This window comes from Girardinichthys multiradiatus, chromosome 11 (assembly GCF_021462225.1).
Source record: "Girardinichthys multiradiatus isolate DD_20200921_A chromosome 11, DD_fGirMul_XY1, whole genome shotgun sequence".
In the NCBI taxonomy this organism is placed as follows: domain Eukaryota; kingdom Metazoa; phylum Chordata; class Actinopteri; order Cyprinodontiformes; family Goodeidae; genus Girardinichthys; species Girardinichthys multiradiatus.
This window is the reverse complement of record NC_061804.1, coordinates 1,605,242-1,628,954: the sequence shown is the minus strand read 5'-3', so window position 1 is coordinate 1,628,954 and position 23,713 is coordinate 1,605,242. Positions and strand designations below refer to the sequence as shown.

The 23,713-nt window shown below is 44.2% G+C and overlaps 1 protein-coding gene across 1 annotated transcript; it reads right to left on the bottom strand.

Annotated features, from left to right (window-relative positions):
- Positions 1–3,729: 3,729 nt before the first annotated feature.
- rhogb (ras homolog family member Gb) lies at positions 3,730–23,713 on the bottom strand. Its single transcript, XM_047379989.1, has 5 exons — positions 23,597–23,713; positions 7,624–7,737; positions 6,661–6,815; positions 5,785–5,955; positions 3,730–5,363 (listed from the first exon to the last, which is right to left on the bottom strand). The coding sequence occupies exons 3-5, from the start codon at positions 6,787–6,789 to the stop codon at positions 5,088–5,090; spliced, it is 576 nt and encodes a 191-aa protein (XP_047235945.1). The 5' UTR covers positions 6,790–6,815; positions 7,624–7,737; positions 23,597–23,713; the 3' UTR covers positions 3,730–5,087.

The following is a 23,713-nucleotide window of genomic DNA, read 5'->3' as shown; positions in this document are numbered from 1 at the left end:
ACGTCACAAGACGCTATATAAGGAAGGCCTCCATCTTGAACACTCGCCTTCAGCTGGAGACCGGGTTCGGTTACCAACATCTGAAGCATCACCAGGAGAAGAGTCCCGAGTGGATCTCATTTATTCTCGTTGGCCAACGAAGAATTCATAACTGTGGTTTCTGGACTAAGAAGGCCAGAAATTTCACTTTGCCGATCGAAGATGTGAGTTTAACACGTAACTAAAAACACGGAGTTTCGAGGAGACGCATTGCCACCGTGTTTTTGTCCTAGTTGACGTTGATGGTCAGATCCTATTTTTCCCTTTCGCCAAGGAGGCCAGAGGACGAAGATTGACCGTTTACTTCCAACTTACCCCCCATTCTCTCTCAACTCCGCTCAGAAGGAAGCCGACAACAAGTAAACCCATCCTTTATTTTTATTTCTTTCTTAGAAAGTCTGGGCAGGGTAGGAGGTTTTAGTGCAATGAGATTCGCTATTTAATCTAATGTGTTCTGAATGATATGTGCATGTAACCTTTTTATTGAAACTTTCATGTGCCGTGTTTGACATCTGGAAGCTGCTGCGCTCTCAGCTCTGTGTGTGTGTTTTGCGGGGTTGTTGAACACCTGAGAACCAGCGCAGGTGTGCTGTGAGACTGGACTGTTAAAATAATCTCATGGTGAAATTCTCCATTTTCTTTGTCTTCAACCTTACTGCTTGCTAGCTAGCTGCCAAAAGTTGTATAACTCTTTGTGTGCTCAGGAGTTGGGGGATGTTTTATGACTGAGTAGAACTGAGTAACAGTTGGAGCTGCGCCCCAACCTCCACTCACCACCACACCCCTTTCGTCATATTATCATTTTTGCCATAACTGCTGGTTGGATCCCATTTGCACCCACTGCTGTTTTGCTTTATTTTTGTTTAGTTAGATATTTTACTCCTTTGTGTAGAACTTTGCATGTTTGAGTAGGTGAAGATTATTAAATCAGAAGAACGGATTGTATCAGGCTGTGATTTAATAAATATTCACATAGATAAACAGAAGGCGTTTCTGGGTTATTTTGTGCAAGAGTTATTCATCAGTCAAGATAAGGTTAAATTTCCACACGTTTCGGCAGAAACTGTCGATTAAACAGTGACATCTCTGGTAATAGTTATTAATTATTATGGAGTATTTAACGGTTGTAATTATCAAAGGCGTTGATCCCCGAGGGGAAATTAGAAGTCCAGTAGAACCCATCCAAACATACATCATGACACAAGACAAGGGTGGGACGGGTCACCGAGGCTTTGCTGCCCACTCACAGGCGCTGCCCTTGCTAGATGAGAAAAGAGGCCACATTAGGTAAGTAGAGGGAAAGAAAATCATATTTCACACTTTATCCTCAGCAGGATACAGTTTGAGATTGTAAAAAACCTCAGAACAAAGAAGCAACAAGTTGACAAAACAACATCATGCTGGGAACGGTGAAGGTGGTGTGAGGGGGTGCATATGTTTATCTTGAGCATGTGTGTGTGTGCAAGTAAGTCCATGAAGCACTGTCACAGAGGCCATTGTCCTTGATGGTACGGTGTAATGTTCATAAACCGGCCACAAAGTTCTGAGCAGGTCCACAGATGTCCTCAGGGAAGGGAGGGGGGCAGAGGGAGCAGAGCGTCATGGTTACATAACTTCCAGGAGAAGTTGAAGATAGCCAGCCATCAAGGCCGTGCAGGGGAGCGAGATTCAGAAAAACAACACTTATTTGGGTTAGGCTGACTCTTAATTTTCCGTCAGCCTTGAGAGTCTCGCTGGTTCTTCTCAAAGGTGAATCCAAACAGCCAAAGTCCTGGTCTTTCTGCCAGATCTAAGCGAACAACTTTCTCCAAGATTTAAACGTCCCTTCCGGGCAAGTTGAGCTCTCCTTCACCCTGTCTTCTCCTCGAGAAAATTTTATCAATTGCATTGAGAGACCAGCTGACCAAATCCATAACTAAGAATTTGGAAGATATGCAAGAAGAGGCTCTAAAAAGAAGACAAGACACAGAGCTGAAGCAGGGCAGATATGGGAGGAGACAGAGAAAAAGCGTCCTCCTCCACCGAGAGCAGAAATTCGCCACTGGTGCCCTGTGGTCTTCACAGATGAAAGCAGGTTCACACTGAGCACATGTGACAGTCTGGAGACACCGTGGAGAGCGATCTGCTGCCTGCAACATCCTTCAGCATGACCCGTTTGGCAGTGGGTCAGCAATGGTGTGGGGTGGCATTTCTTTCCATGTTCTCGCCAGAAGTAGCCTGACTGCCATTAGGTACCAAGATGAGATCCTCAGACCCCTTGTGAGACCATATGCTGGTGCAGTTGGCCCTGGGTTCCTCCTAATGCAGGACATTGCTAGACCTCATGTGGCTGGAGTGTGTCAGCAGTTCCTGCAAGATGAAGACATTGAAGCTATGGACTGGCCCGCCCGTTCCCCAGACCTGAATCCGATTGAGCACATCTGGGACATCATGTCTCGCTCCATCCACCAACGTCACGTTGCACCACAGACTGTCCAGGAGTTGAAGGATGCTTTAGTCCAGGTCTGGGAGGAGATCCCTCAGGAGACCATCCACCGTCTCATCAGGAGCATCTCCAGGCGTTGTAGGGAGGTCATACAGACACGTGGAGGTCACACACAATACTGAGCCTCATTTTGACTTGTTTTAAGGACATTACATCAAAGTTGAATCAGTCTCTAGTGTGTTTCTCCATTTTAATTTTGTGTGTGACTCTAAATCCAGGCCTCCATTGGTTAATAAATTTGATTTCCATTGATGATTGTTGTGTGATTTTGTTGTCAGCACATTTAACTTTGTACAAAACAAAGTATTCAATGAGAATATTTCATTCATTCAGATCTAGGATGTTATTTGAGTGTTCCCTTTATTTTTTGGAGCAGTCTGCTCTGATCTGGAAAAGTGCCACTTTTTTAGGCAGGAACCAGAATCTGTTCTGATTAGAAGGTCCAGTAATTAGTTACTTGGCTGGTTAATTGTGATGTTTCAAACCCACTCTCTGTCATCTCTGTCGTTGTGTCCTTAGGCAAGACACTTGCCTGCTGATGGTGATTGCTGATTGAATGGCAGCCTCACTTCTGTCAGGCAGCTGTGGCTACAATGTAGCTCACCACTGTCTGTGTGTGAATGACTGAATGTAGTGTGGAGAGCTTTGGGGTTTCTGGGGACTTGATAAAGCGCTATACAAGTGCACACCATTTACCTTTTTTCTTCAACCCTTCCAAACAGCCACACTGGTTCAGTGTCATGACCTTTAACCTGCTAACTGAGGCCCGTAGAGTCTGAGATGGAGCTCTTGGGTTTTTGGTAATTTTTCTGAGCTTCATGCTCTGACCCTGGGCTGAATCTGCTGGGATGTTCACTCCTGGGAAGACTGGGAGCGGTCTGAGATGTTTTCCTCTTGGGAATAATGTTTCTCTCTGTAGAATGATGGACTTCAGATGGTTTGGAGATGACTTTTGAATCCTTCCCAGGTTGATGGGCAGCAACTGCTACTGTTCTAGAATCATTGTTGATGTATTTACACCCTGGCATTGTGCTAACACACACTTACTCCTGAGCAGCAAACCCTGCTGTGACAGAGGACTTCACGATGATCAGTTAATTAATGCATCTGAAGCATCTCCCTCGGGGTGTACTTTCTCTTTACCTCAGGACAAACAATGATTTCAGCAGCTAGTTAAGAGGAAATGATTGAAATAAAATGCAGAAGCCATTCAAACGTGTTTTTATTGTATTTCCCACTTAAATAAAATGTAAATTACTTCACCAATAAAAACAATCAGATTATCAATAAAAATTGAACAGAAGATGGAATCTGATGATGAATATAAAGTGGTGGAGCTGGTTTCAGGTTTCTTACTTGCTTGCAGCTTAGCTAAAAATAAAACAACCTGCAGAAACATATGAGACATTTTTCTCATATTTTACATTATGGATTCAAACAATGCGCTAATTTGTCAAAGGGAAAGCAGGTAACAGAGTTTTCTTGGTTGTAGTTTAGATGTTAGCATTTAGCTCAGGTAGCATTTTCCGCACTAATCTTTTAGCTTCAGATGTTTTCCTCACAGACTGAAAGTTTTGATTGCTGCTGTTGTTTTTCTGCAACTGGATGGTTTCATGTTGAAACAGGAAAATTTATCAGGGAAGCTTTTGCAGGAGTTTACGTCACATCTTTGTTTTTATTCAGGATTTCCCTTCAAAAACACCCGGCGTACGTCTGCAGCTTCAACCGACTGCTTTTTAAATGTGAAAACAGGGGAAACAGTGAGTTTTCAGTTAGGTCTTAAAAACCTGATCAAACTAAATGTTTCCCAGTAAATGATCTTCTGTGTGTGAATGCAGGACAAAGCTGGTTTAAATGGTTGCATCATTTAAGGAGCATCATGTAAACAGTGTTTTTGTGTGCAATTAATTTCTCAGTGTAGATGCCAACCCTGTCTATAACTGTTTCTGCTGTTACTGGTGCTGGACTCCACCAGAACTGCTTCTAGAACCTCAGCCTGACTCTTGCATCACAGCACAAGTTCAGGCAAACTTCAGTGGATAGGTGCTCCACCAGGCTCTGCAGTCACTGGTTTCACTGGCGCTTTAATGGTTTCATGGACGTTTGTAACTAGTATAAAGTCTTCATCAGAAGGTCCACGCTAATCTGAATGAAAAACTATTTTTCAGGGGATAATTGTGGACCAATAAATCTGCTGTTTGTGAAACTAAAATTTAAAACAATTTTTTTCTATTGCCAGAGATCAACCATTCTATTCAGTTAGGATTCATATCAAAGCTTCGCTTTATGCAGCATCTCAGCCCAGAGTGGTGATATCTGAGGACGTTCTGCACGTGCTCAGACGGCTCTGGTTGAGTCTGATCCAATCAAGGATCAGAACAGAGTTACACACCTTTCCAACCACAGCCGTTTGCTTACATCAGAAGTTGTGGAAAACTTTTAATCTCACTCTTAAATCTGCTCTTTTCTAATTACAGGATGAAAATCTAATGAAAAAAAAGAAAACGTAAAAATATTTTTCAGAGCAGTCTCTCAGACAGAGGAGCTCGATCCCATCGTTGGCTCACAGAAGGACGCAGGGCCTCTTGGTGGTGGTGGGCTGCGGGTTCAGGTAGGACCTCACGGCCTCGGCAAACACCTCCTTGATGCCATCCTGGTTCAGAGCCGAACACTCCATGTAGCGCATGGCCTGGATCTGCTTGGCGAGGTTCATGCCCTGCTGGTTGGTGATGGGTACCTGGTTCTGCTCCTTGAGCTTCCTCTGGATCTCACTGTCGTTCCGGAGGTCGCTCTTCGTGCCGACCAGGAGGATGGGAACGCTGGGACAGTGGTGGGACACCTGGAGAGGAAACCAAAGACAGATTTTTATTAAAGATATCTTACCCTTTTCACTTTTTCTAGGTGTACAGCCAGGAGTGCAGCTGGACATAAAGCTTTTCTGTGTTGCACAAGATGTGAAGGTAAAGTCCAGAACCAGACCTGTGAAAACGTATTTAACCCCTTCCAGATTTCTTTGTTGAAGGAGCAGGCTAGAAGATCAAACCAAGGCTAGCACATCACATGTCATCAGAAGGTTCTGTTATGCATCCATCTCATGCTTTATATAGATATAAATTTAGCTTTTGTCCACCATCATCGGGACATCAAGCAAACGACTTCCTGTAATCTCTGTTTTCAGAACATTTGCCCTTCAGCTCCTTTTCTGAACTGTGAATCACATTATACACTGTAGCTGTGTTGGGAAGTGCGTGCCCTCTGACCTCTGGGTGCCACTTGTGTTTGACGTTCTCGTAGGAGGCGGGGCTTGAGATGGAGAAACAGATGATGAAGACGTTGGTCTGTGGGTAGGACAGCGTCCTCAGCCGGTCGTACTCCTCCTGACCCGCTGTGTCCCACAGGTTCAGACTGATGATCCTTCCATCCACCGTCACCTGAACACCACAGGTAGAGACACACAGGTAAACACACACACCTTTCAGGTGATGGACCTCTCTCTCACATCCTGTAATCCAAGACTGGACTGTTGTGACTGACACAACCAAGCTCTGGATTTACTGGTCCATCTACACTCCAATGATCTATAGTCCTGAGGCACACAAAGAAGGAGATCCTGGATAGAAGCATCTAAAATGAGCTTCCTGTGTAGGACGGCCGGGCTCTGCCTCAAAGATAAGAAGAAGAGCTTGATGCAGAGCTGCTGCTCCTCCACATAGAAAGGAGTCCTCTGAAGTGAGTCAGGATGCCTTCTGGATGTCTCCGTGTGGAGATTTTACAGGCAGATCCCATTGTGAGGAGACCCAGGACGCCCTGTAAGATCACTGCAGCTTTTCTTGCCGTTTGGGCATCAGGAGGTGGACCAGATCTCCTCCATCTGAGTTAAGACTCTACATCAATGATGTCCTCCACATCCGTCATGTATATTTTATATAAATGTATTATTATTTCTCCTTCATTTAAAACCTTGTGTCCTTTGTTTTTTAGCAGATGTTCGATTCTTACGGGAGGATTGTGACAAACAGGATAAAATATTGTCTTTCCTATTTCAACGATATATTGTGGGCCTAAAGGAAAAGGAAAGTCCATCCTGAATGCACCATAAGCCCCCCGGTTTAGCCGTGGTGCGTTTAAGGACCCACCTGGCTGCTGTAGTTGTCGAACACGGTGGGGATGTACTCTTTGGGAAAGGCTCCGGTGGTGTAGGAGATCAGGAGGCAGGTCTTCCCCACGGCGCCGTCGCCCACCACCACACACTTTATCGTCTGCATGATGGAGTCGTGGAGCCGTCAGAAACCTGCAGGCAGAACAGAGAACAGGGTGGGGTCAGCGAGCGGGCTGGGAGGAAGCTTCAGCTCATAGATGATCTTCATGCAGCTTCACTGATCTGCTCACAGTTATTTTTACATCACTTGTTTATCTCACAGCTCACTTCCTATTTTCTGCAGAGCTAAAGTCTTTATGCAGAAACACAGCAGATAAGACGACCTCCAGCTGCTCTGAGAGGCTTCATGATTGTTTTCTGTCTCTTTGTTTGGTTTACATCTGTGTTTATCATGTTCTTTATTCTCTATTGGACCATTTCCGGCCAGGTTATGTTACCATGGTGTTATTTAGTGTCCGTTTCAGCTCAGTGTCTGAAAGTTTCAGATCTCTGTGGGTCAGTGGTGCCCAGTTCCTGTCCTGGAGAACTGCTTCCCTGCAGCTTTTAGATGCATCCCTGCTCCAGCAGACCTGATCCTAATGACCAATGATGCTAATGAGGGAGTTTGGTTCAGGTGTATTGGGGCAGAGATGTATCTCCAGGACTGGACTTGGGCAGCCCATCATCTGTGTCTTCATGGTTGCTTCTGTTTCAGGTATAATTTACGTTGAGTCTCATATTGTGTGTATATCAGTATGTTTATGCCTTTGTCGTCACTTTCTTGACATTTTGGGGTAGAATCTTGTCTGTTTCAGCTGGTTTTGAAGGTCTTTATTTTGTGTTGTGTCTTTTTAGTGTTTTTAGGATTCCATTTTCTCTCTTTATTGGTTATTATCCACATATTTCTGCTTGGTCGGGGTATTTTCCCATCTTCTCTGCAGACACGTTTGAAGGAGTTTACCTTCAGAGGGTCTTCTCCTGGTGAAGTCTTGGTGGTGTCTGCAGCTCTCTGAGATGCTTCAGGTTCCTCTGTAGGACGCAGTTTGCTCAGAAACACGTGACGTCCATGTTCTGCCTGCAGGACGAAGGGGAGGGGTCAGTATTTGTGTTTATGGAAATGATTCCTGCAAAAGGAAACGGTATCTAAACAAAGCAGAGATGTTATCCTGCTCTTCCACACACACATTTGCATAGTAGCTTGAATATATTAGAGTTTTACAGCTGAAACACACACACAGTGGGCCCACAGAGACAAAGCTGAAATGTGTTGTAAGGCGTACAGGAACGGGTCTGACTAACAGATAAAGGAAGAAGTTTTGAAATTTTGTTTCATTGTTTCTCTCCGACCCACTTATCTTTTAGGGTCCATAAACCTGGAGTTCTATTCAGGTCCAAAGGTTCAAGTTGTATGTGAGAGTTGTGGCATTTGGACCAGTCACAACTCAGGTTAAATGAAAGGACCAATGAATGTCCAGCTGTGTGAAATGCATTGGGATTGCAGGGTGACATCAAAATCATCAGCTGATGTTCTGACCCGAAGTTCTGATCTAAGACAAGCTTACGGGTCAGTTTGATGTTTAATAAAAAATAAAGAAAACCTTCAAAGCACTGAGCAGAAATCTTGAGGAAATGAAGCAACATTGGAAAGAAGAGTGGACCAAAGTTCCTCTGCTGTCAGGTAAGTGACTAAGTCGCACAGAAAACCCGCTGAGAGGTTCTGCTACGGAGGACGGGTTCTAAAGGCTGCTGAGGGTAGTTCTACGAGCTGCTGAATGAGGTTCTACAGGCTGTTGAATGAGGTCCTACAGGCTGCTGAATGAGGTTCTACCGGTTGTTGAATGAGGTTCTACAGGCTGTTGAATGAGGTTCTACAGGCTGCTGAATGAGGTTCTACCGGTTGTTGAATGAGGTTCTACCGGTTGTTGAATGAGGTTCTACAGGCTGCTGAATGAGGTTCTACCGGTTGTTGAATGAGGTTCTACAGGCTGTTGAATGAGGTTCTACAGGCTGTTGAATGAAGTTCTACAGGCTGTTGAATGAGGTCCTACAGGCTGTTGAATGAGGTCCTACAAGCTGTTGAATGAGGTCCTACAGGCTGTTGAATGAAGTTCTACAGGCTGTTGAATGAGGTTCTACCGGTTGTTGAATGAGGTTCTACAGGCTGTTGAATGAGGTCCTACAGGCTGTTGAATGAAGTTCTACAGGCTGTCGAATGAGGTTCTACCGGTTGTTGAATGAGGTCCTACAAGCTGTCGAATGAAGTTCTACCGGCTGTTGAATGAGGTTCTACCGGTTGCTGAATGAGGTTCTACAGGCTGTTGAATGAGGTCCAACAGGCTGTTGAATGAGGTTCTACCGGCTGTTGAATGAGGTTCTACCGGTTGCTGAATGAGGTCCTACAGGCTGTTGAATGAGGTCCTACAGGCTGTTGAATGAGGTCCTACAGGCTGTTGAATGAGGTCCTACCGGCTGTTGAATGAGGTCCTACAGGCTGTTGAATGAGGTTCTACCGGCTGTTGAATGAGGTTCTACCGGTTGCTGAATGAGGTCCTACAGGCTGTTGAATGAGGTCCTACAGGCTGTTGAATGAGGTTCTACCGGCTGTTGAATGAGGTTCTACCGGTTGCTGAATGAGGTCCTACAGGCTGTTGAATGAGGTCCTACAGGCTGTTGAATGAGGTTCTACCGGCTGTTGAATGAGGTTCTACCGGTTGCTGAATGAGGTCCTACAGGCTGTTGAATGAGGTCCTACAGGCTGTTGAATGAGGTCCTACAGGCTGTTGAATGAGGTTCTACCGGTTGTTGAATGAAGTCCTACAGGCTGTTGAATGAGGTTCTACAGGCTGTTGAATGAGGTCCTACAAACTGTTGAATGAGGTTCTACAGGCTGTTGAATGAGGTCCTACAAGCTGTTGAATGAGGTCCTACAGGCTGTTGAATGACGTTCTACAGGTTGTTGAATGAGGTTCTACCGGCTGTTGAATGAGGTTCTACCGGTTGCTGAATGAGGTCCTACAGGCTGTTGAATGAGGTTCTACAGGCTGTTGAATGAGGTCCTACAGGCTGTTGAATGACGTTCTACAGGTTGTTGAATGAGGTTCTACCGGCTGTTGAATGAGGTTCTACCGGTTGCTGAATGAGGTCCTACAGGCTGTTGAATGAGGTTCTACAGGCTGTTGAATGAGGTTCTACCGGTTGTTGAATGAGGTCCTACAGGTTGCTGAATGAGGTCCTACAGGCTGTTGAATGAAGTTCTACAGGCTGTTGAATGAGGTCCTACAGGCTGTTGAATGAAGTTCTACAGGTTGTTGAATGAGGTTCTACCGGCTGTTGAATGAGGTTCTACCGGTTGTTGAATGAAGTTCTACAGGCTGTTGAATGAGGTTCTACAGGCTGTTGAATGAGGTCCTACAGGCTGTTGAATGAAGTTCTACAGGTTGTTGAATGAGGTTCTACCGGTTGTTGAATGAGGTTCTACAAGCTGCTGAATGAGGTTCTACAGGCTGTTGAATAAGGACCTACAGGCTGTCGAATGAGGTTCTACAGGCTGTTGAATGAGGTTCTACAAGCTGTTGAATGAGGTCCTACAGGTTGCTGAATGAGGTCCTACAGGCTATTGAATGAAGTTCTACAGGCTGTTGAATGAGGTCCTACAGGCTGTTGAATGACGTTCTACAGGTTGTTGAATGAGGTTCTACCGGTTGTTGAATGAGGTTCTACAAGCTGTTGAATGAGGTTCCGCAGGCTGCTGAATGAGGTCCTACAGGCTGTTGAATGAGGTTCTACAGGCTGTTGAATGAGGTTCTACAAGCTGTTGAATGAAGTTCTACAGGCTGTTGAATGAAGTTCTACAGGTTGTTGAATGAGGTTCTACCGGTTGTTGAATGAGGTTCTACAAGCTGTTGAATGAAGTTCTACAGGTTGTTGAATGAGGTTCTACAAGCTGCTGAATGAGGTTCTACAGGCTGTTGAATAAGGACCTACAGGCTGTCGAATGAGGTTCTACAGGCTGTTGAATGAGGTTCTACAAGCTGTTGAATGAGGTTCTACAGGCTGCTGAATGAGGTCCTACAGGCTGTTGAATGAGGTTCTACAGGCTGTTGAATGAGGTTCTACAGGCTGTTGAATGAGATCCTACAGGCTGTTGAATGAGGGTCTACCGGCTGTTGAATGAGGGTCTACAGGCTGTTGAATGAGGTTCTACCGGCTACTGAATGAGGTCCTACAAGCTGTTGAATGAGGTTCTACAGGCTGTTGAATGAGGTCCTACAGGCTGTTGAATGAGGTTCTACAGGCTGTTGAATGAGGTTCTACAAGCTGTTGAATGAGGTTCTACAGGCTGTTGAATGAGGTCCTACAGGCTGTTGAATGAGGTTCTACAGGCTGTTGAATGAGGTCCTACAGGCTGTTGAATGAGGTTCTACTGGCTACTGAATGAGGTCCTACAAGCTGTTGAATGAGGTTCTACAGGCTGTTGAATGAGGTTCTACAGGCTGTTGAATGAGGTCCTACAGGCTGTTGAATGAGGTTCTACAGGCTGTTGAATGAAGTTCTACAGGCTGTTGAATGAGGTTCTACAAGCTGTTGAATGAGGTTCTACAGGCTGTTGAATGAGGTTCTACAGGCTGTTGAATGAGGTCCTACAGGCAGTTGAATGAGGTTCTACTGGCTACTGAATAAGGTCCTACAAGCTGTTGAATGAGGTTCTACAGGCTGTTGAATGAGGTTCTACAGGCTGTTGAATGAGGTCCTACAGGCTGTTGAATGAGGTTCTACTGGTTGTTGAATGAGGTTCTACAGGCTGCTGAATGAGGTCCTACAGGCTGTTGAATGAGGTTCTACAGGCTGTTGAATGAGGTTCTACAGGCTGTTGAATGAGGTTCTACCGGCTGTTGAATGAGATCCTACAGGCTGTTGAATGAGGGTCTACAGGCTGTTGAATGAGGTTCCGCAGGCTGCTGAATGAGGTCCTACAAGCTGTTGAATGAGGTTCTACAGGCTGCTGAATGAGGTTCTACAGGCTGTTGAATGAGGTTCTACAAGCTGTTGAATGAGGGTCTACAGGCTGTTGAATGAGGTTCTACCGGCTACTGAATGAGGTCCTACAAGCTGTTGAATGAGGTTCTACAGGCTGTTGAATGAGGTTCTACAGGCTGTTGAATGAGGTTCTACAGGCTGTTGAATGAGGTCCTACAGGCTGTTGAATGAGGTTCTACTGGCTACTGAATAAGGTCCTACAAGCTGTTGAATGAGGTTCTACAGGCTGTTGAAAGAGGTTCTACAGGCTGTTGAATGAGGTTCTACCGGTTGTTGAATGAGGTTCTACAGGCTGCTGAATGAGGTCCTACAGGCTGTTGAATGAGGTTCTACAGGCTGTTGAATGAGGTTCTACTGGCTACTGAATAAGGTCCTACAAGCTGTTGAATGAGGTTCTACAGGCTGTTGAATGAGGTCCTACAGGCTGTTGAATGAGGTTCTACTGGCTACTGAATAAGGTCCTACAAGCTGTTGAATGAGGTTCTACAGGCTGTTGAATGAGGTCCAAAAGGCTGTTGAATGAGGTTCTACCGGCTACTGAATGAGGTCCTACAAGCTGTTGAATGAGGGTCTACAGGCTGTTGAATGAGGGTCTACAGGCTGTTGAATGAGGTTCTACCGGCTACTGAATGAGGTCCTACAAGCTGTTGAATGAGGTTCTACAGGCTACTGAATGAGGTCCTACAGGCTGTTGAATGACGTTCTACAGGTTGTTGAATGAGGGTCTACAGGCTGTTGAATGAGGTTCTACCGGCTACTGAATAAGGTCCTACAAGCTGTTGAATGAGGTTCTACAGGCTGTTGAATGAGGGTCTACAGGCTGTTGAATGAGGTTCTACAGGCTACTGAATGAGGTCCTACAAGCTGTTGAATGAGGGTCTACAGGCTGTTGAATGAGGGTCTACAGGCTGTTGAATGAGGTTCTACCGGCTACTGAATGAGGTCCTACAAGCTGTTGAATGAGGTTCTACAAGCTGTTGAATGAGGTTCTACAGGCTGTTGAATGAGGGTCTACAGGCTGTTGAATGAGGTTCTACCGGCTACTGAATGAGGTCCTACAAGCTGTTGAATGAGGTCCTACAAGCTGTTGAATGAGGTTCTACCGGCTACTGAATGAGGTCCTACAAGCTGTTGAATGAGGTCCTACAAGCTGTTGAATGAGGTTCTACCGGCTACTGAATGAGGTCCTACAAGCTGTTGAATGAGGTTCTACAGGCTGTTGAATGAGGGTCTACAGGCTGTTGAATGAGGTTCTACCGGCTACTGAATGAGGTCCTACAAGCTGTTGAATGAGGTTCTACAGGCTGTTGAATGAGGTTCTACAAGCTGTTGAATGAGGTTCTACAGGCTGCTGGATCTGACGTAGTTTTTCAGGCCCATAACTTTGATTTCATTTAGTTTTTCTGCTTTATTTTCTTCTCACTGTCGGAGTTTTCTGGTTTTTTGTAGTTAGGTTTAGTTGCAACATGAACCTGGGTTTGTGTCCAGATGTGTGATCATGATCGAGGCTCGGCCCAGACTCTGGGGACTGTGACCCCACCCTCCTTCTTCTCTCTGGGTGGAGGTCAGCTCAGCTCACAGCTTTTCTGCAGATTCTTCTCTGACTGCTCAGATACGTTCCAGCGAGGAAGACCCTGATCTGTGACCTTCAACTGACAAAAAGTCCCCACAGATCTCAGTGCAACAGAACAGTTTTTTGATGTGGTGGGACAGGAAGTTATCATCATGGATCCGTCAACCTGATGTTTTCATGAGTCTCAGAGCTTCACCAGGGGCATGAATCTACACCCAGCTCTGAGAGGACAGTTCCTGTGTCAAACGCATTAAGTGTGAAAAGTCTCTTCAGGCCTTTTATATTTATTAACAATCATCAAACAACTTAACTATCATCTTCTCACATTAGCAGCTCTGGAGACTAATGAAACATTTCTGAGCTGGTTTCAGTCTGACAGGGAAACGTGCTGCACAAAGTTGCATAAAGGAGTCTAATCTGGGAATTGATGAGTCACTGGGCTCAATTTAGCTTCAAGTCACTTCAGACAAAAAGTGTTTTTCTTTAATTGGATTCTGCAGTTTGTTCTTGCAGCAGTTTTTTTTAACCAACCCTCTTTAGGTTTTCCTTTCACAAAACTTTCTGAAACTGTGTCAGCCTAGAAATGCAGCACAGGTGCGGTTTTAAAGCCATGTTAACCAACCAAAAAAAATTAGTCATCAGACAAAGAGTTTATTTCTGCCTGTAGGTAAATACACCATAGAACTTCAAATAATTATGAGCACATTTTAACTTCCTGTTTTAGAGGTTCAGTGAAACCAGTGAGATGATAAAGTGGAAGTTGGGCAGAACAGAAGATGAGCTGAATAAATGCTTCCTAGGCTGGAGAAGGTTCTCTGAACAACCAGCCTCAGAATGAAGAAGCTCCAATTTAAAACCAAAAGCATCACTTAGAGAACAGTTTAGGAAAGCAACTTCAATTACAATTTCCTCTTTGAGCTGCCTGGACCTGGACCTTCATAAACCTCCAATCCAGATGCAGACTTCCTGTGAACCGTAAGCCTTGATGAAGAGGAATCCACTGGGGTCTGGATATACCCCAGGAACAGAGAAGAAGGTGTGGAGCATGTTCATAAAGCCACCGAATATCAGTTCTGGGCTCCTGGAGCAGCGTTTCCATGTTACAAAGTGAAAACACCACCCACATCCATGCTTCGTTACTGCCCAGTTCCACCAAAGGTCCATCATCACAGTTGATGTTCTTTTATAATGGGCAGAACTGGCTTGCCCCACATGTCCTGTAGATTGAATGCTACCATCCATCTATCTCTATCATCTACACCTACTTATCTACTTCTCCTTGCAGGCCGGGGGTTGCCTGGGCAGGTCTCCAGTCCATCACAGGAAAACCAACCATGCATACACGCTTGTACCTAAGGGCAACTCAGAGAGACTGGTTCACCTAACAGTCATGTTTTTGGACTGTGGTAGGAGGCCGGAGAACCAGGGGAGAACCCACGCATTCATGGGGGAACATGCAACTCCATTCAGGAAGGCTGCTGGCTGGGATTCAAACCCAGGGCCTTCTTTCTTTAAGGCAGCATTGTTACTAATCGCTCCACCATGCAGCCATTGACAGCTTCCTGTAATGCTATTCTTTGACCATCAGGTGGCGCTCTTACAGATCCCAGATCTGATTAGACTACAGTTTTACCAAATGAGAGATTATAATGCTGTTCAGTCTGCAGAGCATCATCAACAGAACACAAGCTGTGGATAAACCAGCTAAAAATGAGACAATATAAGTAAATGAACCTTCTGTACATATTTACACAACTCTCTGCTCAGCCTACGGTGCATTGCTTACTCAATGGTCCATTCTATGACAACCCGCTGTTAGTTGGGTTGTTGTAGACAGCAGCAGGGCGGACTCTGCATCCTGGTCAGAATATGACTGTATCTGTATGGCTGAACAAAACCAAAGAATGTATATTTATGACAAAATGTCACAGAAGCTTCAAAATCTGCATAAAAATACAGCCCATAATGCAAAACTGCACCATGGTCCAGCAGCCTGGATATGTACAGCTCCAGACCTGGAACCCACCGGGCCCTGCAAGGCTAGTCCGTATCCCCTACATGCATGCCTGAATTAAGCCCGTCCTGTCAACTGCTAGAACCTGTCAGCACTTTCTTCTAACCTTCATGATGTGAACATATTACATCTTTCTGTCATTTATTAGATGTGTAGTAGAGTATAGATAACATCTAGACTACTATGAGTAGAAATCACAGCAGTAGCGTTGTTTTAGGATGGGCCACCTGGCTCTCTGCTCAGGGCTCCATTCAGTCAGGGGACAACATGATCATTTTAACAATAATTACTAATTGTCTGCTGCAGCTGCAAACATGTTTTCAGTTGCTTGTTCAGTCAATGTGGAGCAGCTGGTCCGAGGGGCCCTAACAAGTTGTTTTCTGATTTGCTTGTTAATATTTAGCCCTAGCTTCTAAAGGGATATTTCATTTTTATGGGAAGTCTGGGATGAACTTAGTCATCTGTTGTTAACTCTAAATCTAGTTGGACTGATCAACTATGAACTGAATTATTCTGCTGGTTAGAGGGGTGCAAAGCGAAGATTTTTCCAACCAACTGACACGAAGCAGCTTTGTCCTGGTTGTAAACTGATTTTCAGGGTAGTCTGCAACGGCAGATCATCAACTGTTAAAGCGGTGACAGTTTAACATTTCAGATAAAACCTGCAGAAACAGAGGAAGAGTGGAAAGGTTCACGTGTTGTAACAATGCCACCAAAGGAAGCTTTGAGTAAAACAATGTTGCCATGGTTACATGTTGACATAGAAACTGCAACCTTCAGAAAGGATTGCACCAACTGCATATCAATGTATGAATGTGGCTCTAGTGTAAAGCATGTTGATTCAGGGTTGATGTATAAGTGGTCCCTGAATCCCCATATAGGTGGCCTGCAGAGACTGCAGCTCCTCACAACCAAAACCATCATGAGATGTTTGGTTCCAACATTAAACCACATCTGTAGACCCCACATGTTGGGTCACTTTAGTATCCAACTACTCTGTTCTAATAAAACCCACAATGTTCTCCAGGAACTACCAAATAACAGAACCAACCCACTCCTGATACCGCCACTTACGCCCCTGATAGCCAGTTATGTGCCATGTTTTTGTAGACTGAATCATTTACTGTAGATCTCCATCGCTGGTCTACATGAGGACCAAATTACTTCCAACTCAGACCATCCCTTCTCTGAGTACATACTCTTTCATATAGGAAGAGGGCTTTGAAAGTTTTCCCACCACCATGTTCCAACCACATTTATGTGACAGAACTAAACAAAGCATTATTGTAAAGTGGAAGGGAAATTATTTATTGGTTTATATGGTAGATTTTCTACCAGTAAAACCAGTAAAGTGTGGAGTGTATCTGTATTCAGCCCCCCTGAGTCAGTACTCTGTAGAACCACCTTTGGCTGCAGGTCCAACTTTGAACATCTACTGACTCAGAGTTTTACCCATCCTTCTTTGTAAAACAGCTCCAGCTCAGTCAGATTGGATGGAGAAAATCTGCAAACATCAGTTTTCAAGTCTTGCTACAGATTCTCAGTTGGATTTAGGTGTGTACCTTGACTAAGCCATTCTGACCTATGAATAAGCACTTATCTAGCCCACCCCACTGTAGCTCTGGCTGGATGTTAAGGGTGGTTGTCGTGCTGGGAGGTGAACCTCCACCCCAGTCTCGGGTCTTCTGCAGCCTCTAACAGGTTTTCTTCTAGGATTCTCCTGAATTTAGCTCCATCCCAGCTTCCCTGTTCCTGCATTCCCACAGCATAATACTGCCACCACTATGTTTCACTATGGGAATGGTGTGTTTAAGGTGATGTGGAGTGTTGATTTTCCTTCACACATAACAGAATCTTCTCCACAACCTTCTCCCTAACCTGTCTGCCATGTTCCTTGTGTTCTCTAATGTTCTCTAACAAACTTCTGAGGCCAGAAACAGAGCCAGTGCTAAAATGAGTCAAGATACCAGACTAATTATGTTCCTGTGTTTGTTTAATTTCTTCATCCTTTAATTGGAATCTTTGATTGGGAGGAAGTGGCAGAAATTTGAGAAGATGTTTCCAGTCAGTTTATTTTGTAACACGGGGAGAAATAAATCCGTTCCCGTTCTGTGTACTTATTAAAAACCATTATCTGCTATTTTCAGTCCCAACTGCTGGACCTGCATTTTTCACTGAAACTCCAGTCTAAAAACAGAACCTGAGTGGGAACAATCGGACTGTGGGAGGAATGAAAAGAGGAAGAAGAGTCGACCTGCAGTGACCGACTCTATAAGGTGACACACACGTTTTGTTTTACCACAGAATCCCGGCACACTAAAACACAGCAGGTTCCCGACTGAAACACTGCAAAGACTTATGGGTAATATAGTGTACCCTCAACTGCTCGTTAACACAAACAGCCAATCATTTGGCAGCAGCTCAATGCATTTATTCATCTAGACGTGATGAAGATGACCTTGATGAAGATGAAGATGAAATTGAGCATCAGAATGAAGAAGAAAGGGGAGCTAACTGGCTTTGAACGTATCATGGTTGTTGATACCAGACGGGCTGGTCTGAGTATATCAGAACCTGCTGATCTACTGGGGTTTTCACCCACAACCATCCCTCATGTTGACAGAGAATGATCTGAGTGGATGAAGATGCCTTTTAGACCTCAGAGCAAAACAAGCCAACTGCTTCCTGATGAAAGAAAGGCAGCAGCAGCTCAAATAACCACTGGTTCCAACCAAGGTGTGCAGAACACCCTGTCTGAATGTACAACATGTGGAACCTTGAAGCAGATGGGCTACAGCAGCAGAAGACCACACCAAGAACCATTCCTGTCAGCTATAATTAGGAGCTGAGATCCTAGACTTTCCAGAACTGGACCAGAACAGATTGCACAAACATTGCCTAGTCTGACAAGTTTCAGTTTCAGCTGCAATGTTCAGATGGTTGGGTCAGAATTTGGTGGAAACAACATGAAAGCTTGCCTCTATTCTGCCTCGGATCAGCGGTTCAGGAAGATGGTGTTGGAAATATTTTCTTGGCACACTTCTGGTTATTTCATAGTTTAAACCCCGCAGCCTCTTTGAGCATTGTTGCTGACCATCTCACTCCCCTTATGACCACAGTGGACCCATCCTCTGATTGTTCCTTCTAGCAGGATGATGATCCATATCTCAAAGCTCAGATCATCTCCAACTGGTTTCTTGAACTGACAAAAAGTCCCCACAGATCTCATTCCAACAGAACAGTTTTTTGATGTGGTGGAACAGGAAGTTCTCATCATGGATGCTCATGATCTGCAGTCCATATGGACCAAAATGTTTTGGACACTTTGCTGAATTAATGCAGTTCTGAGGCAAAATTTTGGCCCAACCCAGTACTAGCAAGGTGCACCTAATAAAGTGGCAAATGTGTGTAAATTTTTTCACTAACAATAAAATCTGCATAACTCAATGAGATACATGGAGATGATTCCCCTCAGTCCAACCTCCCTCTGGCAGAAGATAAAATTTATTCTTCAGCACCAAAACCAAACCCAGTGACAGCCCAGAGGTTGGGAACTCTGGTTCTGTTAGGGTCACACAGTGGTTATGCAATGGCGTTCTGGACGCCTCCTTCTGATTTTCATTTTCATCACATCTCAGTCCTTTAATACATCTGATCCACCTGAATCTATGAGCAGCTAAATGAGGTTAGGGAGATATGAGAACAGCTCCTCTGCAGAGATGAGGGAACGCTTCATGTTCTGACTCTTTACGATCGAGACGTTCTGCCGTTGCTTTCAGGAACCAACCAACCGCTCTGCTTTCATCGTGTCAGCTGCCGCCTTCTTTCTCTGTAATTCTATTTTATTTTGCAGCCTCAGAGGCGTCTCCTGACCAAACAGAGGAACTGACAACCCGCAGCTGAACAACAGACAGGAAGGGTTCTAAAAGTGGAGTCGACACATTTGCAGAAGGTTCTGACAGCAGAGCGGCAGCAGCTGTGCGGGAAGATGAAGAACCAGAAGATTTCAAGACATGTTGGGCAACGCAGAAAACTGTTACTGTGTAAAAACTGAATTCTCCCTGAAGCATCTAGTCAGTGGAGCAATCCTTCAAACAGATGGATCACAGCGGGCCAGAAACACCAAACGGGGTTTGGATCAAACTAGAGAACCACCCTTCATCATCTATTCTCCTCACCGAGCAGCTGCAGGGAACTCAGCAGGTTAAAATAGGTCTTAATCTGTAACAGATGTTCATCCAGAAAAATTCTGTTCATACTGATGAAATCTGACAAGTCCAAAAGCCTCTGAGCCCGCCCCCTGACAGAGGCCACTGGACGAGGAGGAACCTTCGGCACCAAAACCATAACAGGAAGGGTTTGCCAAACACGTCTTCATTCTGCAGCAGCAAAGTGTGAAAAAAATGTTGGTTCTGAAACCAGCAGTCTGCTGGGTCACAGAAATGCTTTAACAAACCTGTTGGTGTTCATTCAGAACCTCCTTCACCAACCATCAATAAGATCCTTCGCTTTTAATTGATCCTTTATGATGACATCATAGAAAGTCCTATAGGTTCTGGACCAAATGTCTAAACACCCTGGAATCTGAGGCTAAAGCAGGACTTTAACATCCAGCAGAACCATGGAAACACAGAGCTGCAACACCTAAAGCTATTAACCCAAAACAATTATCCAAACTGTGGGGCTAAACACGATCAGATTGAATCAGAACCAGAAACCCCTAACAGCAGGAGACCTAAACACTGGAAAACCCAAACTAGAGCCTGAAGATTTAAACTGTGGGACTAAACTGGGGCTAAAACATCCATCACAAAAAAACTAAACCAGGACCAAATAAACTATAATTAGAACCAAGATTAGTAGATCAGCATCCAAGTTATTGGGCCAAACAAAACAGGAGCCTAACATCCAACAATATCAGGACAAACTGGACTGAAACACCATAATCCATTAACCCAAACCTGGACCTTGGCTAAAACAGGCCCAAAGCATCCAACTGGATCACACAGAACCAAGATTAATCAATTTATATCAGACAAAACAAGAGGGATGTGATACAGACTAAAGGGGACTAAAATATGATTTTGACATCAAACAACATCAGGACATACTGGGCCGAAACATCCACAACCATGAAACCTAAACTGCTCTAAAGATCCAAAATGAGAAGCTAAACCAGAACCACAATATCCACAAATATTTCAGAATATCAGGAAAACCAAGAGAAAAAGTACTCCGCAATATGGGAACTAACTATAGGAACTGGTCTTTAGGAGTCCAAAACATGATCCAGTAATTTTAAACAAAACCAGGACTAAAATATTAAAAGTTACCAAGTTAAATAAATGATCAAACATCTCGATTCTGAGCCCAAACTGGAATAAAAAAATTAAAAAACAGTATTATAATGTTCAGAACAACAGACAGGTCAAGGTCCAATCATGGATAATGAACACAACAACAGAACAAACTGGAACACCTTTCCTTTCCACTCTTCATTTTAAAGAAATGAAAATTTAAATAATTAAAAGTTAAATAATCTTCTGTTGAAACTGGTCAGCTTAGCAAACTGTGGTTGAAGGTAAACATACAACTGGACCAAAAGTGAAATGTGTCACAGGCGGCATTTGGTTTCAAAGTGTCTCAGACAAAATGTCCAACTTCCTGCTTCATTCTGTGAAGGCTAAGATAAGCCAAGATGTTTCTGACTCACATCTGAGCATGTGCAGAAGATGACTCTGCAAGTGATGTCATCAGCTGATAATAAAAGTTTAAATATTAATAACTGGCAACCCTCAATCATTGGTTGGAGAAAACCAAAGCCAAAAAGACACACAAAACCCTCCAAGTAGAACCAAGCCTCTCAGAGATGATCATCAGCTACTCCACCTCAGTTTTCTGTGAACTTTAATAATCAGTATACCCCCTCAGAGATCCCTTAACCAGTGCCACAAGGTAATCCGAGTCATCCTACAACCAGTTCCTGGAGTCCTGACAAGTCATCCTTCCTGTTCTGTCCCAGCTGCAACAATGAAAAAGTCCAAGCCCATAGAACTACAGTTAACAATTGAATAACATGAACTCAAGAGACAGCTATACTAGAACTCACCATGCCTGAGCTAGAAGCTGCCACAAGTCTGCTGAGTCCAAGTCCCTGAGACAACAGAGGCCCCTCCTGTCTAAAGCTGACTGATTTCTATCTTGCCATCTAGACTGCCATACTGGAAAACACATGTTAGCTGGGTCTAAATACCTGTTAGCTGGGTTCAAACACATGTTTGCTGGGTCTAAACACTTTTAGCTTGGTCTAAACATGAAATAATGAATGAGATTTTGTGGAACGTCAAGTTCAGTCACGTTTTTCATATTTAAGGATCTGCTGACCAGTTGGGAATAAGTTATCAATCAGTAATCTATGAGAGCCCCCAAGGGGTCAGATAATTAATAATGGAAATAATCAGAAGGTAATGCAGGCTGTCAGCTCCAATTGCAGTTTCTTGCATACAGCATACTGAGCATCTGCTTAGTGTAGAGTGAGATAAAGTAATGTTATTGTTGAATTATTGCTACAATATTTTGCTAAATTCTGCATCAGAGGCATCAGTGTTGTTCAGACATGATGTGTAAGAACTGCAACGCTAATGTAGCAAGGTTTTTTTTGCGTGTCCAAAATCGTGGATGGCAGTCTGGTTTATGTGGTGATCCAACGGTGTATGGTACAGCGTAATGAGGTGATGTCGGAGTATAACTGTCCCATAGCATTATCTTCTAGATACACAGCGCTCTTTTTCAAGGGAAACCAACGGTTAACCTGATCCACTTTCAGTTTCAGCTTCCTGACACACTTTTAATGTAAAGGACCAAGATGGTTCTGCATACCTTGGAGTGTGTTATAGAAGGACCTGGGAATGGGGTGTTTCGGTTATCCTCTGAGAGAATAAGTCACAGAGTCTGAACAACCATGCTGTATAAGGTGATGGAACCAGACTATCCTGCACTCTGATTCCATGATCCCAGCCACATGTGGAGCACACACACATTAAAGTGGGGTGTTCTTGCCTCAGATTGTCCACTGTGGGCCACCAGTGGAGTGTCTGACTGAAACTGGCTCCTGAAACAAGCTCATCTCTTCAAGTTAAAGAACATCAAGTCCAGGGTCTACCAGTCCTACACCACTTCAAGATCTTTCCATGCCATTATTGAGGAATCCCTTTTATTCCTGTCATCAGATGGATCACTGTTTCCACGCTGTGTGGAATATTCAGAACCTTCTAGGTTTAGTATGTGGAAAGTTTGGAGAAACGTTCACAGCTTCCCTGTTATGCTACTGTCCTATTTAAAGTACACTACATTGCCAAAAGTATTGGGTCACACCACCAGATCAATGAATTCTGGTGTTAAAATCACCTCTATGGCTGCAGGTGTATGATGTTTGGTGTGGAGAAACTTGACTGACCTGCACTGAGTCCTGACCTCAACCTCCTTGAACACCTTTGGGATGAATTAGAGCAGAGGTTGCAGTTCTGGTGTTCTCCTCTATGAACACTCAAAAACCTTAAAAGATGTTTACAGACTAGTTAAAGTTGCTATTGCTGGGAACGGTGGTTCCACCAACAAACTGAAGCTTATAGATTAAGAACAGGATGTCATCAAAGTTCATGTACTTGTAGAAGTAGAAAAATACTTTTGACTTCACTTAAAACATATCACCCATAATTCTCTGCTCAGAGCTTTAAAATAAAAGTAGCTAAAGGTACATTTCTGGAAGCAGCAGCAGCTGATAAATGTTTCTCATGAAAGCATCTGATCAGGCTCTGAACAGTTTGGTGTCCAGAATAAGACGAGCTCTTCCTCTTCTCCTGTAGTTCCTGATATTTCTCTCAGCCTTTCATTTCCTGGACTTCAGATGGTTTTGTTTCTCCTTTAATGTTTCATTAAATAAATTATCTCATGGTCCAGTTGACCAGTTTTAATCTGTAGTGATCAGATTGTGTTTCTGAGGAGTTTTACCAGAGAAGAAGTTAAGAAGAAGTGACACACACACACACACACACACACTCTCAGGGAGTGGTCGCTCTCCATCTCCAGTTTCCTGCTTTGAAACACAAACAATCAGATTATTGATCTGCTGGAGAGAGGAGAAGAATCCCTCAGCTGACCGGGACCAGAGATCCATCAAAAGTTTGGAGAACAGGAGCAGAAACACATCAACACGCCCCAACACACCAACACAGCTTGACACACAGATAACAACACACAAACACAGTCTGGATAGACGGAGCTCCAGGGTGAACTCAGACACACACTCACCGCTCATCAGTCCTCCTCTCCGGGCTTTCAGCTCCACTCCGTCCTGCTGCGGGTGGAGGAGTGTGTAAGAGTGTGTGTGTCCGTGGATCTGTATCACTGTGATGGCCTGGGCGGGGC